General features: G+C 38.8%; 1 protein-coding gene across 5 annotated transcripts in view; it reads right to left on the bottom strand.

Moving 5' to 3' along the window:
- Window positions 1-16,118, bottom strand: part of LOC149319207 (rho guanine nucleotide exchange factor 7) — a 121,798-nt gene that overhangs the window by 35,423 nt on the left and 70,257 nt on the right. For all 5 annotated transcript variants that reach the window (XM_089511276.1, XM_089511278.1, XM_089511277.1 and 2 more), the window contains 8 exons: window positions 15,441-15,500; window positions 11,378-11,524; window positions 10,623-10,709; window positions 10,124-10,202; window positions 8,773-8,912; window positions 7,877-8,101; window positions 5,192-5,285; window positions 2,876-2,965 (listed from right to left, as the gene is read on the bottom strand). In XM_089511276.1, coding sequence (XP_089367402.1) covers window positions 2,876-2,965; window positions 5,192-5,285; window positions 7,877-8,101; window positions 8,773-8,912; window positions 10,124-10,202; window positions 10,623-10,709; window positions 11,378-11,524; window positions 15,441-15,500 — 922 coding nt within the window. The remainder of the gene's footprint in view (window positions 1-2,875; window positions 2,966-5,191; window positions 5,286-7,876; window positions 8,102-8,772; window positions 8,913-10,123; window positions 10,203-10,622; window positions 10,710-11,377; window positions 11,525-15,440; window positions 15,501-16,118) is intronic.

Genomic DNA, 16,118 nt, shown 5'->3' with positions numbered 1-16,118 from the left:
GTGCAGACATATACACACTCCACAATCTCTTAAACCCTGATTAAGAGACTGAGAAATATTATACCTACAACAAACCTCAATCCCAAACCTTAGGGCCAAATCCAATTGCCTTTGTCAATTTCTGTTAAATGAGATGTGGGAGATAATTTTTGAAAAGAAATAAATATATATCAGCAGCCTTGAAAAAAGAAGCCGTGCATCCAGTTGCTATTATCTTTTTTTTTCCATTGCAGATAAATGCAAATAAAAACTGTAGATTTTTTGATGTATGCAATGACATTTATTGCACTATGTATATTTACATAATATACATAGAAAGGAGAAAACAGCAAAAAAGCAAAATACGTTTTGCACCAGTGGTGTGTCTCTGTTAGCACACATTTGCATTAAAAAAAGGATGTTTTCACATAACACTTCAGGTCGCCTTATACATATCTGAAAATGACAAACACCAACTAAGCACAGTTGTACCATTTAAAGCGTCAACAATTTGTTTTGCCCCACCCTGATGCAATTACCCATAGAATCCTAATAGCTATTACTTCAAAGTAAGCGTAGAACTAAAGTAAAATTGAAAGGCATATCTTAATTTGCAGGGATTCATAATAAGACACAAAAATATAACATAGCCACCAACAACTTTGCTGCAGCAAATACCAATAATTTATTATTCTGGCTTACAAATGTTACAGATCTTTCCATAAAGATTATATAACACATTCTAAATATTTAAATTGTCCTACAATAAATTTCAACTATGTTCACCAAAATATAAACATTGGGAAGTTTTAATCAACGAAAATCCACTATTCTTTCCATTGGTTTCTGGCAATAACAAACTGGCAATTTTGGAGCACAAATATATGAACTATAGTATATCTTAATGATTAATGGCAAAACTGTGCAATCTGGAACAATTAGCAGAGTAGAGTTCCCGCCACCCTTTCAGTAGATATAATACATGCTGAGAAGAGTCTCCTATGAGGTTCAGTGTTTTACTTACAATACAGGATTTCCACCACTGCAGCCTCGCTTATGATTAAATAACCTGGGTTCCCCAAGACACAGTGTAAGTTGGATATATGTATCTGAGTAATTGAAAACAGCATCTTGGCTCAACATATAGTTACTTGTAAAAGTACTTTTTTTTCCAAGAAAAAGGGACATTATTAATTAGTAACAAACTTCAGTATTTGAACTATTATCATTTATTTATGTCCCACTGCCCTTTCCAGTAGAAATAAAAGGCCACAATTGTCAGAATGGTGAGATAGGATTCTAGAGGATCACAGCGTAACAATGAATGAATTACATATTTGTGCCTGCAGTTCTTCGTTTTTTGGAACCCCTGCTAGCATGAGCATCTTAACAAAACAAAATAGGTTTGTTTAGCATGTCATCTACATCAAGGATCCTGGCTTGTTACTCTATTTACAAACCACATTGTATACCTTACAAATCCTGGCTTTGAAAGAATACAGTAAGCCAAGATACCAGGTTCACACGACATGCTGAACTAACTATATTTCATTTTCATGCCAATAGAACAACTCAAGTAAGAATGAATAGTATGCATGTAGCTCATTGCCTGGTCCTTGTGAATACAGCTAAAATGTTTGAAATAAATGTCTATCTTGCTGAATACAAATCCATATGTCATTCTATTCTACAGGACTACCATGGGGTTATGGTAATGAAAACCTCCTATTCTTGAACACATGCTTTGACTTTCCTAAAACCTGCTGCACTACTATAGGCATATTTAGCATGTTCAGTAGCCACCACATTTATGTTTGGCCAAGATTACATAAATATTATTCTAGAATTGGAAACATTAATTCAGAGCCGAAATGCTTTCAACTACATACAGCATGCCCAGGCCACATACGGGCTTGCCATACACGGATTCAAGGTCACACAGATGGCTGGCCATGGCACTTTTAATGGCATGTGTGCAGCATGGTGCGCAGGAACGCACCATAGGAAATAACAGGACCTGAAGTCCTGCCTTTTTTCCCTTACGCAGGGGGATCCGGAACGGATCCCCTGCATATACAAAGGGTGCACACTGTACTACAAGAGGAAGCAATGTGAGCTTTGCATACATTACTCTATACCCCACCCGAACAGATGCCTGTAACATTGGTACTGCCTTTCGCAGCTATTATATAGTTAATTACACCACCACCACCACCCAAGAAATTGCCCACCATAGTCCATGATATAGCAGCCAGGTGTGAGGAAATCCCTTAAGTATCACAACTGCACAGAAGTCCCATCTCTGAACTTCAGCCAACTGGACCAAGGAAAAGACAAGATGCTGTGAGGCAATACCAACCTGGCTCTTACTGCGGCTTGAAGGGATAATCCCTGCCCACTGTTCTGATCTGGTCAAGATCTCTTAGACCTACCTTTCTACATGCCAAGTAAAGCATGTTTCCAGTTCTAAATAAAAAAAGAAACTAACCTCTACATATCAAGTTTGAGAAATACTGATTTAGAGTCATAGTGGCAAATAACAATCCATTTATTCCTGAATAGCTCCTTTGACCTTTCCAGTGACTTCATTTATATGAATCTGAAATAAACAGAATTTGGGCTGCAGATCTAATCGGTGCAGTGCAAACCTCCATTATTAAATCTGTGAACTGAAACCATGAGTTGCAAAAGCACAAGATTTCTTAACGCACAGAACAAGTTTTATTTAAAACCTTAGAAACAAACATTTATCTCTAGTATTTGTGATGCATATACTTTATCTGCATATTATGTCCATCCATCTTGTCAACCAGCACAAAGAACTGTGGTCATAACTGTTATTATTTATTGTGTGAATAGGAGAACAATAACGTATTGACATTTCACTAAAACTTACTTGAATTTAATGTTTGCCGCGTTTTGGCACTTGTGCAGTAAGCTTCTATTACTTTTAGTATTTGAGCATCTTCTTCTAATGCAGCAGTACCTGGGGGTGGGGGAGAACATAACATGTTGATGATTAAACTAATTTTAAGGCTACACTATTACCTCAGACAAACAAATTGTGACCAACATAGCCAACCGATATGCACATACCTACAAAAGAACAAAACCTCATCTCCTAAGTCTTAACAAACTAAGACACGAAGGAACTCTTCGCTTGAATATTGCTTCCTTTCAAGCAAGCTTCCTGGTTCAGACAAATCAGAAAGTATGTTTAACAGCTTCAGAATAAGCCAGGATATTTCCCCACAGTTTGAAACTAGTTTATCCACTGGTTACATTCCAAAACTGATAGCCAAAGTGTTCTGGTTTCAACAAAATGAGAAATTATAGCTAACAGAAGATTTTCTGTTTGGCTAGCTAGCTTACATGAAGGGGCTGCATGGCTGTCCAAAGGAATTAAATGCATCAATAAATGGGTTTTTCATATCTTGGTTTATTTAACTTTTCTACTTTCCCCCGTCAATGCCCTTGCAACAACCTCCATTGCAATTTCTCCATCCAAAACTGTATTGTGGATAAATTTGCACCATGATTGTTGCTCGACGTATACTGTTGCCAGCCCTCATTGTTTCACCAACAAGGTACTATTAAATGAACCAAAATCTCTGAAGCCATAATCTCTGACTGAAATTATTTAAAAAACTTTTCCATGGCATGTTGTTGTTGTTGTTGTTGTGTGCCTTTATGTCATTTCCAACTTATGGCAACCCTAAGGCAAAACTGTCACAGGGTTTTCTTGGCAAGTTTCTTCAGAGGGAGGTTTGCCACTGCCATCCTCTAAGGCTGAGAGAGTGTAACTTGCCCAAGGTCACCCAATGGGTTTACATGGCCAAGCTGAGATTCAAACCCTGGTCTCCAAAGCCATAGTCCAACACTCAAACTACTACACCATGCTGGCTCTCAATTCATGACATAGCAATCATTATTAACTCCTAATCACGCAACAATGGAATAATGGCTAATGTTTTATAACATTATGCCTACATTTCCTACATTTACAAAACAGAATTAAAGCAACTCATTACACATTTGATGTTTTAGTCTATTAATAGCATAATTTAATTACAATATTAAAAGTGTAATTAATTTTTGGGAAAAAAGCAACAAGTAGAAGGCAGTACAGATTCATTAAAAGTAAATGAAGCCCAGTTTTTCAGATACTGGACTCATTGGCACATAAACAGAAATTGCTGGGAATTCTGGTTCACCAAGAACAAACAAGTACTCTACTGTACACTAGCTGTTTACACTTGCTTCATTTGTCCTGTTAGTGGGAACAAGTACAAACCTGGAAATGTCTGTGAATGGTTTGTTTTGCAGTGTTTCTCAATTAAAATCTTTGCCATTTCATCTCTGAATGAGCCAGAATCATCAGCCAAGTACATATCCTTATAATTTAAGCTGATTAATACTGTAACAAGCCTGTGTCCCTGGTTCAGACATAATGCTAAAGAAATCACTGATGGGATGTTCCCTAACTACTTCTGCTGACTGGAAAAACCAAGAAGAGTGATCCAACAGAGTGCCTGAGAATGCTCACTCATCCTTAGCGATTCTTGCTTACCATGGTATGTGAATTTGTTCAGTCAGTCCAGAGAGTTTTAAGGAATATAGTTCATTCTAAGAGGTGGTTTCACTAAAACTGCATTTTTGGAATCAATTTATTTTGCATTTTCACCTCAAATGATTTGTATAGTTAAAATCACAACTACCTCAGAGTACCTATATGCTGCTTCCAGCTTACGCAGAAGCTGCGCTGCAATTAAAACAATGGCATGTGTGCCCGTGACGCACGTGCCACCCCGAGCCGTGAGCACACACACCATTGGAAATAATGCGGCACAAGTATATGTGGATTTCCCCTTATGCGAGGGGCTCCGGAACAGACACCCCACATAAGCAGAGGGCCCGCTGTATACAGTGGGAAAAAGTGTCATTGACAAATGGCCTGGCAAAGAAACTCAAAAAGCCAGGACAAATTCTCTATAACCACTGCTATTTTTTTCTTAAAGTCAATGGGAACTAATTAACGACTCACTCTGTGCTCAGTATAGAGTACAAGATCTATTCACAGACATAATCTAATCCAAGGTCTAATCCAAGGACACAAGATCCTTTTAAAAAAAAACTACAAATGGCAACCTTTTGAATTGAGCAGGGGAAAAAAGAAGAAGATCAATCCCTCACATACCAAAAAAATACATACTTTTTCTCAGTGCAAACTCTTCTTCTGATGGTTTCCGTTCAGGTTTTCGCTTGGGGAGCAGTTTTTTCATGGTTTTTGGACTTTTGCTGAGATCCTGGTTAAATTAAAAGGGGAAAAACCACATGCACACAATAAAAAACCTATTTCTTTGGTAGCATCATAACAAATGAAATTGTAATTTGTTATTATTAACCCCGACTAACACAGACTGTATGCTTCCTTTTTTGGTGACAATTTCAAGACTCCGTTCCAGAAATCCATCACAAGAGAACTTATCTTTATTGATAACATTCACATTCTGATGGAAAACAGACAGGTGGTTTTGCGCTTTCCTTCTGGCACATGGCCACAGACAGTAGCCCTGGAGCTAACATGCATACACACACTTTGGCTCTAATAAGCAATCATGTTAATTTATAGGTCTGTCCTTAAAAGAGGGTAAGAAAGTGTTTAAAGAACATGGCAGAGGCCTGCCAAACAGACTGAGACTTCAGTATTTCATGTAGGTCCTGCCTCCATTTTCCCTTTGCACGTAACTAGTTCCCACCCCTGCCCTGGTCAAATTATAGTTTGTGCAAAACATAGCTTGCCTGATTCAGCCATAACAATGAATTATAATTAATCCAATCAGCAAGAGGGAGAGAAAATCTGAATAAGAAAAAGGAGAAAGAAGCATACAAACCTAAAACCTAGGGTCAAAACAGGTGGTCCTTAAGGGGCAGCTTGAAGCCACCCCTTCTGGATTGGGGCCACAGCAAACACATGCCGCAGCTCGAATCCACCTTGCAACTAGCTGAAAAAGGAGCAACAAAGAGCCCCTCCTTTTTGGGCCGATAAAAAGGTGGCTTTTCCTGCCTGCCTCGGCCCATGGCCAACCCGGCGGTGTGTGGCATGGAAACACCATGCTGCCCAGGTACCCAGAGGCTGGCCCATGTCTGAGCGCCCATTAGTTACCAATAGTAGACAAAGACAAACAGGTTTTGAAAAGTTAAATGTACATAAGCTAATTACTGTAAAGCTATAAGTGCATGTGTCAGTTTTAGGAGTTGCTGTTACTAACTGGGTGGTACCTTGGACCCAAAATGGACAGGCCAAATAAAGCGGCTTCCAGACACTTTGGGGACATGGCATTTAGACAAAGCATATCCTCGAAATGGGCAGAAAGTGCTCCAAGGCTGCGCAAGGCGGCTCGAAACCGCCAACAAAAGTAGAGGATTTAATCTGATCCTGCCAGCGGCCTATTCAGGACCATGGCAGTGGCCAGCTTCTGGAACGGGCCATCCAGTTACCACGGTCCCAGGCAATCAGGCTGATCGCAGCTGGAGAAGCCAGAGAGCACTCCAAGCCATGCATCTGCTTCACCCTTAATTCAATTTTACTTTTTAAATGCTTTTAAACTGTTACAAATACAGCTACAACTACCTGAGAACTGAGAAATCAAAATTCCATTTGTAATTTTTTGAATAAATAGACAAAAGGTTAAAGTTGAAAACAAAGAAAACCATCGCTATTAAACTAAAACAAGAAGTTATGTCATTTGAATGTAGTCTCCTCCACAGTGTCAAGCAGACACAGACAGCTTTCATTTTCAGGAAATAAAACTGAGAAAAAGTGGATGGAGCTTAATAATTAATACCGACATATCATCATAAATTCTTTTTCTCATAAGCCTCATTTCTGAGAAGCAGTTTCCTTCTTTTAATCCTTTGTTTTGTAATTTCCATAGATGTCTGGAAGCTGAAGATTTGGCCACATTGAGGCAACCGTCACTATGCTTTCACATGTCAGTTTATTTCTTAATCTGTTGTGATATGCATGGCAGAATAATAGAATGCATTCCTAGAGATAGAAATATCTGTACATTTTCTATATTCTGTTCCTGTCCACCGTCAAGTTCTAATATACTTGAAGATCAATTTTTTGATGAGTAAAGGCTAGCTGGCAATATAAAACACCTTGTTAAAACATTTTATTTATCATTCTAGAATAAAACGATCTACAATCCACTTTTCCCCAAATTTTTTGAAAAAAAGAATCATTCAGGAAAAACATTTCTCCCTGGATTTCTGCTGTTGCATTCTTGAGCCTTCTCATGTTTAGTGCCACAATATATAATTTTCCAGTAGGTCTCAGAAAATGTTGCTTTCTCTTTTCAAAGGAACATCTGCTAATTTTGAACTGGAAATTTCATTATTTTTATAAGCCTGCTGATTACTTCATAAATATTCGTTTTAAGGGCCATTTCTGGACTTTCCCTCTTCTTTTGCAAATCCTGCATACATGGCCTAGGGCAGCAAAAGACAGCAGGACTGTTAACAGCGAATGAAGATTATCTTTAGATATGGTAATCATCTGGTCAGATTTTTTCCTACTGTATGATCAATCAACTCAAAGACACTACTTCCCTACTTAGCACAGGTTTCCTTTCTTCCATTCTAAAAAATGTGGTTGCAGAGGAAAGTTGCATGGCAACAGAAGCGACAGGATGTTCAAAGCTCAGAAGGTTCAAAGCTCCCTCTACCCATCCACTAAAAGAATTATTCCTAAATTTAAAAGCACTCCTTCAGTAATTTATTACTGACTCAATGTTGGCTGAAAACAAGTTATAAAATTACATCATACATACTTGCACACAGTTATGAGCTGAAATGAATGCAGATTTCTAACCTGGTTTCTCATTCTCACCTCTTTGTAACAGAGTGCTGCTGAAGGCCGTAACGGAGGTGCTGGTCGTAAACAGCTCAAACTCCATGGCTTAGGAGTTTTAGGAGGCTCCAGGGGTCCCCAGTTTATAGTGGTATGAGGTGTCCCATGATGTGAAGGATGTGGAAGAGTGTGGTATACTGGAGTTAGTGGCATTTGCTTACTATCTGCATGCTTGCTGGATGGTGTTACAGGATGAGAAGGAAGCTGCCAAATGTACAAAGATTATAGGAACAAAGAAAAAGAATGATAAGAAGGAACGGCAATGTTTATTTTTTGATTCTGGACCTTCTCTCATGGGCTAGCATGGATTACTGTGTTTCATTTATGCCAACTAGCCATTATGAAGTTTGATGGAAATCCAAGCAGTACCAAGTTTGTTATAACTTACACAGTTGCCAACACTATATCAAACTATTAGATGTCATCTTGTATTAACAGCATAACATCAATAAACTGAATAGGGGAAGGACTACGTATTTTTAGGTAGCTCTCCTAATAACCATTATTTTCAGTGTCATAGGACCAATTCATATATAACCAGAACCCCTTTGGGTCAGACAAATGACACCACTGGTTTCCACACTAGTGTCACCAAACCCCAGAGAGGATCAATGTTAGCATGAGAAACAGCTGTCTTTATCCAGGACCATGTGGCTCTTGTTCACAGACATTACCAGAGTAGCATGAGGGCAAGTCACATTTGGCACATAACTCTCTAGAGAAATATGTTACAAATGCACATTGGTTTAAAAATTACTTCTTGACTTTAACACAGAAAACATGGTTCAATACACTCACCAATTCTGCTCTATCATTAAATGAAACAGGTAACATACTCCTTTATAAAAATGGGTCTAAAGGCGCATGGTTCTTACCGTGTGAGATGGCACAGAATGGGGTTTAATAACAGGAGTCCCAATAGCTGTTACTTTGGTTTGTTTCTGCAGATGGTCTACCCATTCATGCAAATCTTGTTGGTTATTACAAGATACCAGTATTCGTTCAATCATAGTTCCTAGAATCAAAACAGAAGGGAAGGGCAATAAACATACATTTTTGAACTTCTCATGTGAGCAACTCCTGAAACACCAAGACACTTTATACACAAAGCAACAAACAAAATAGAATATTATGCCCTTTAAAGATCAGTATACTTTGCCTTTGCTCTCTTCTCCCCATTATACTGCCACAAACTAATAATTTTAAAAGTGTACTTCTGGTTAAGTAATTTTACAATTAGATCTATATTATTAGAGTTTTGTTGACACTTTAGCCTTCTTATGTCCCTTCAAAAATTAGCAATAGTTGGCTACTGTATCTATGGTAAGTTTGCAAGGTCATATTTGGACCAAAAACGTAAGAGTTTTACAGGTTTTCTCCCTACTGAACAATGCTCCTCCTACAATATTGATGGCATCTCAGGGAGAACAATCATATGCATTGTGGATAGTTAGGCTTGAGTCAGAGTGTCATGATGATGTTAATTTGCTTGGCTGAGAACACAACTGCTCTTTTTGGGCTGGTGAAGATTCACTGGAATCAGTTGATTTCCAGGCATAATTCAAGGTTTTGGCTTTTAAAGTCCTTAAGGCTTTAAATCTTAAAACAGCATTATTTACCTTAATTAACATCCCCGAAATAATCTGAGAAAACTCTACTCTGGTGACTTCAGGAAGTCTTTCTGCTGGTGTGCTATTTTTATGGAATTTCCTATTTAAGAAATCCCCTGGAGTTCTTTGTTTCTTTGTTTGTCCCAGTAACAATGAAATCGATTTTAGTACTGGACTGTTGCTTGTACTTTTAAGTTTTAATTAAGTTCAGTGGGATTTTTTAAAATAATGAAGTATGCTTAGAGTTCATATTGAAAGAAGAAAATAAACACATGAGTTTTAAAAACAGATTAAATTTAATAATCAATACAATTATTACCAGTTTTCATGAGTAAAATATAAACAACATAAAGGAGAAATTGTTTGAATTGACCTGCTACTCATATAAACAAACCACTAAATGGTTCAGAGCTGGAGTGGGGAATAAATGGTCCTTCAGATGTTGAAGGACTTCAGTTCCTATCACCCTGCATTACTGAATATGATAGCAAGGTATGATGGGAGTTGCAACCCAACATGTTCTGGACAGCCACACATTCCTCACCTCTGTTTTTGGTGTTTCTTATTGTACACAATGACATAAATAAAAGCAAACAGCAATGTACAAGGACATTACCTGAAATTTCAAATGAATTTCTGTGATTTTCACTATCTTCTAGCTTTGCAATGGTCATCCCTGTCAGTGGCAATTTCCCCTAAACACAGATAGGTCACTGTTTAAATAAACTTAGGATATAAAAAAGATCTTAAATGAAAAACAAATATGAGAGATTTTCCTTCCACCAAATGGTGAGGACACTTTCTGAATGATCTTGAAAAAAGTATCTTCGTGCTTAGGTTCCACATTCTAGTCTATAATCCTAAAAGCACTTACAGAGATACCACAGCAGTCCAGGTTGATAGGCATATAATACAGATGACCCAACAGCTGAAGGTAATGGGTTGGATCCAGACTTCATTTTGGCTCATCAAAATCAGTTTAAAAAAACTTAGTCATTCTCAACACACAACCCACTAATCCTAGTTCTGATGGAATATTTTAAGTGTAAATAAGTTTGGATCCAATCCAATTTATATATCAACCGAAAACAAAACTGTATTAAAACTTATTTTACCTGATAAATAAACCCACTCATTCTAGGGCTGGCAGACAACATGAGCAAAATGTTAGGAAAGAGGAGAAGGTATCTTTCATTCTTTTCCTTATTTAAAAAAAAGAAAAGAGAATCACATACATAATAAATCAATAATCAATCACATACATAATAAAACATTAACATGAAATGTGACAAAAATATTCCAAAACATTTTTTATATCTTCATTATTAATTAAATCAAACATCTGACCTTTCTAGAAATAATAAAAACAAGACAAACAGCAGCAGCTTTGGACATTATTTGAAAGAGTGCTGCTACTACTATAAGGATTTTCTCCTAAAGTACTTTACCAGCATGATACAGACTGAGAAACTTTGCTTTAGGAAATGGAGAGAATGTAAGAGGAGCTGACCAGTTCTGCCTCCAAAGGAGCCTGAGTAAATGTGTACTAGATGCATCTGTTAAGATTATGCTAAAATGTTTTCAGTTTTTAAAAGAAAGATCCTCTCTCTCTCTCTCTTTTAAAAACTTTTCTTCAGTAATTACTCTGAGATTTGCCAACCCCTAAGAATTTTTCTTTTTGTAAACAACAGGAATCAGGAGAGTATTCAAAAAGCCAATGGAGGAGGCAGATTTACAAGATATAATTTTTAAGGAATTAGCAAAATACTTGCCAATGGAGTGTACTGCATTTCTCCCTACTACGCAACTGTCAAAATAAATAAAATTTTAGCAACCTGGGGAAAAAACTGGAAAAGTAAAACTGTCATACCTCATTACCAGCACACTGTATCATGACTTGGGACATATAGATAACATTTCCCAATGTTTTAATGTCCTCTCCTTCCCAACAGCGGATGGCTTCTGTTAGTATCTGGAGTTCAAGTTCCTTCCTTTTTCGTACTTCTTGACATTGTGCCTGTTCGATGTAGGGGGAAAACGAACGTTGGAAATGCCATTAAACAGTGTGCAAGCACAAATGCACTAGTCAAGTATCAACATTTGCACATTACTATATCTCAAGGACTTTCTGTATTAGAAAACTGTAGAAGAGTAAAGTTCTACTCAGAAGCAACAATAGCCTGGGCTCTTGAACTGAACTCCAGCCATTCTGTTGATCTTTCTTGCAAGAGATAACCATGCTGGAGCACAATGACAACATAAATAGCAACAACACCATTAGATGCTGAACTAATGTTGTTTTAAAGACTATACCAGCAGCCATCAACTCATGGCCCTCCAGATGTTTCTGAACTGCAACTCCCATAATCCCTCACCTTTAGCTATGCAGACAAATAACAGCCTGAGTGCCAGTTGCCCACCTCTGGGCTAATGCTTACTTGAGGGGATAACAGAAAACTCTGGTCACCTTAGAAGTAGCAAAAAACCTGTTGCAAAATGGATAGCCAATGGTATGTTTTGTTCTATTTATTTTCAGTGTATTTAACTCCAATCCTCAGCACACAAGAAAAGGACTAAAGGGGCAGATTGCATGCAGTCAATTAAAAGGTAGTCGCACCTACAGTCTACAAATACACAATACAGTCTGACCTTTATATCCGTGGACTTGCCATCCATGGATTTGAGCATATGCAAATGGCAAGCTCATGGGGGGTGAGGGTGGTGTTGGCAGAGGAGGAGGAGGAGGTGGCACGGATGAGGCAGAGAAGGGAGAAGGATAATGAGGAAGAGCAGAGAAGAGAAGAGGAGGAGGAGGAAGAGGAGGAGGATGAGCGGTGGCAGGGCAACAGAGGGGATAAGAGGAGGAAAAAGTGGAGGATGTGGGGAAGAGGAGGATGAGGAAGAAAAGGAGGATGAGCGGTGGCAACACAATGGAGGGGGAAAGAGGAAGAGGAGGAAGGCAGAGAAGATGAAGGAAAAGGAGGAAGAGGAGAAGAAGCCACAACAGCGGCGACAGGGAAAAAGTGAAGGAGAAGAGGAGGAAGAAGAGCGAGGAAGAGAAAGAAGGAGGAGGAGAAAGAGCCAGGGTAGCAGCGAGGGGGAACAAAAAGGAGAAGAGGGAGAGGAGGCAGGGAAAAGGAGAAAGAAGAGGTACCCCTGCTGCCTGTCACAGTGAGAACGGCGAGGCTGGCATCAGGGAGTGGGCAGGGGCAAAGTGCCAGTGTCCTCAATGGTGGTGCAGCCATCTGGCGGTGTCACCATTGAGTACTAAGGGACTTGAGCATCTGCGGATTTGGGTATTCACGGGTGGTCTGGAACGGATTCCCCGCTGATACTGATGGCACATTGTATAAATGAAAAAGGAGAGGGAGAAGGAAAAAATGGCTGTACAAGACATCATCTTTTTTCCAGTGCAGTCTCTTGGAAATGGTTGCCAGTTGTGACAGATGAGAGAGTAGTTTCAATGAAAGGAAACCCTCCAAGGAGGTTCGCTCTCCTCTTTCCCCTCTATTTCTTTTTAACCCTAGGTGGTGTTTAAGTTTCCCTTGCCATGCATTTCTTCTCTTCCCTCAAGTATCATGGCTTACCTCAGTTATAAGACCACAGGCTCCTAGGCTATGCCTTGTTGTAGTTGTGTGCCTTCAAGTTCTTAAAGCCTTATGGCAATCCTATCAAAGAGTTTTCTTGGCAAGATTTGTTCAGAGGAGTTTGCCCTTGCCTTCCTCCAAAGTTGAGAAAATGTATTTCCACAGCAGAGCAGGGATTTGAACCCTGGTCTCCCAGAATAGTAGTCTAACACTCAAGCCAACTATACCACACTGGCAATAGCTACTTACATTTATAGCAAGAAGCCTTGAAAATGGGTGAATTCCCTGATAGAAAAACAGAAGCTGTCTCTGAGGAACAGCATTCTTTAACACAGTTAAGTACAAATAATATTTTGCAAGAAATTTTCAAAAGTGTTTTTCAGCACCCTGAAGTTCACCTCACTTTCCTTGGAGATATAGAACCCCATCTCAGATTTGCCTTTCTCTGAACGACTCAATACAACTGTGTGAATGCCCAAAGAAGAGTAAGATTAAATTTAAACATTTAGCTCTGCATTCTAAATGACTGGTTTCCCATTCAAATTCTTATCAGAATCATTGGAAAGGGAAGCTTTTGCATAGGTAGGTTCAGATTGCACTAAGAGAAATCAGCACTCAAGCTAGAAGCTGCTTGCATGGAACATCACATGTGTTCATGTTTATATGCATCACGAACATCATGTTTAATGTAGGCTCAAGACTAGGCATAAGCTAAACTAAGTGTGACTCTATTAATTTTGAATGGACACTACATATAGTTATAAACACACTACATACAGTGCGCCTGCATCTTATGCAGGCACCTTTTACGTAGCTTTCAGCTTACACTGAAAGCCACGCAACAGGAGAATGAATGGCGCACGCATCACGCCGAACATTATGCACAAGTCCCATTATATCCAATGGGGCTCAAGCATATGCACCATTTGCCTTACGGGGGGGGGGGGGGCTGAATGGATCCCCTGCGTAAGGCAAGGGGGCACTGTATTTAAAGCACTTTGATACCACTCAAATTATCATGTTTCTATTTTATGGGATACTGGAATCTGTCATTTGGTGTAGTACTCAGAATTCTTTGCAAGAGAGCTCTAGCATTGTAATAGGCCTCTCTTATAGAGAATTCTAGGTATCTCAGCAAACTAGAAATCACAGGATTGCTTGCATAGGATGGAGCCATGACAGCTAGTGGTATCACCTACAATTTTTCAGTATAGATACTGCCTAAGAATTTGTGCATCCACATTCTCACTCTCAGTTGTGCTATATTAAAGGAGACAAACAATGACAACAGCCAGCCTCATCTCCTCCCATATGGATCCTTAGCAACAGCAATAACAAGTACATTTCTATACCGCTTATCAGTGCAGTTAAGCACTCCCTAAGCAGTTTACAAAGTGTAAGCTAATTGCCCCCAACATCTAAGTACTGTATTTTCTGGCGTATAAGACTACTTTTTAACCCAGGAAAATCTTCTCAAAAGTCGGGGGTTGTCTTATACGCCGGGTGTTGTCTTATAGGGCAGGTACTGAAACTTCCAAGCCGGACTGGAGAATCTGCAGTCACTGCATTTGGTGGGGGGAGCTCAAAAATGGCCGCATCCCCACCATATGTGACGATCATATGAAAGCAGCTGCCACTCTGATAGTCTTGGAGACAGGGAGGGCTGGGCAGGCAGGGAGAGCTGTCCAATCCAAGCAGGCTTTGTATACAACAAGGTTTCCTGCTAAGTACCTGCATGTCATAAGCATCTGAATTAAAATTACCATATTGAAATCAAATCTGATGGTTTTTTAAATTTTTATTTGGTGTGCGTTGGAAGAGGGGTAGTCTTATACAGCAAGTATATCCCAAACTCTATATTTTAACTGGAAAAGTTGGGGGTCGTCTTATACACCCAGTTGTCTTATACGCCGGAAAATACGGTACTCATTTTAGTGACGTTAGAAGGATGCAAGCCTGAGTCAAGCTTGAGCCCCTGGGCTGGTATTGAACTCGCAACCTTATGGTTTGTGAGTGAGTGGCTGCAGTACAGGCATTTAACCACTACGCCACCAGGGCTCTTAGTACTGGACTTCACTTGGCCAACCTTGTACATGTAGGAGTACATGTACCAGTGCTCATGTTGTGTCACACAGATCTTACTATCTTCCTTTACCTATGATCTGTCTTTCTCTTGAACCCAAATCAAAATTGTCAATGAAAGCATCAATTTTAAATTATTTTATTTTTTTAATTTTGAAACTTTTCTCCCACTGTCACATACTGTTGCCACTCTCTTGAGCTTTCATATGATATTTAGACTACTGTATTTCCTTTCAAGCACCTTTTGTTCAATGCATTACTTACAGAAAGGTTTTTGAAGGCTGTCATGGATTTCTGAATGTCTGGTCGATCTGGATGATAATCCTAAAAAATAAAAATAAAAGAGAATTTGTTCTGTCAGCCTCATGAGACAGTGACTAGCATTAACACCAGATTAAATAATCAAGATATAGTTTTCACAGCTACACACTTTTAATACAGGAAATGTCTAGATTACATCATGGAACAAGGATGAGCGAATATATTTAAAGAACCCATTTCCACAAGATTTTTTTTTTCTTTTGAGAGATGCAGATATAGGGATACTCCTTCTGTCATTACCACAAATGCTCCAGGTTTTCTTAATATAGAAATTAAAATTTAAAAACTGGCAATATTCGTGGAAATATAAATAATTGTGTGCTGCAATTCTAAAGTAATTCAAACCATGAAAGCCTTCGACTTCACATGTCAAATGATATTTTGCAACTGAATGTTGTAATGTTTGTTAAGAAATGAAAACTAACATCTCAGCCCATCCATCCATCCATCCCTTACCTGAAATGTGAATCTGTGCTTGGAAGTGAGGACAAAGGATAGGGCCAACAAATCTGATGTATTTATTTCTTGTTCCAAACAAAATGTATAGTATATTCATACACACTGTTTTCTCCAGTAGACACACTTCAACACATGTAAGCTAAAGCTTAACATCCCAAAACA

The sequence above is a fragment of the Sceloporus occidentalis genome, unplaced genomic scaffold, assembly GCF_023333645.1.
Source record: "Sceloporus occidentalis isolate IW3139 unplaced genomic scaffold, rSceOcc1.0.p SCAF_2, whole genome shotgun sequence".
Classification (NCBI taxonomy): Eukaryota; Metazoa; Chordata; class Lepidosauria; order Squamata; family Phrynosomatidae; genus Sceloporus; species Sceloporus occidentalis.
This window is presented reverse-complemented; position numbering and strand designations above follow the sequence as displayed.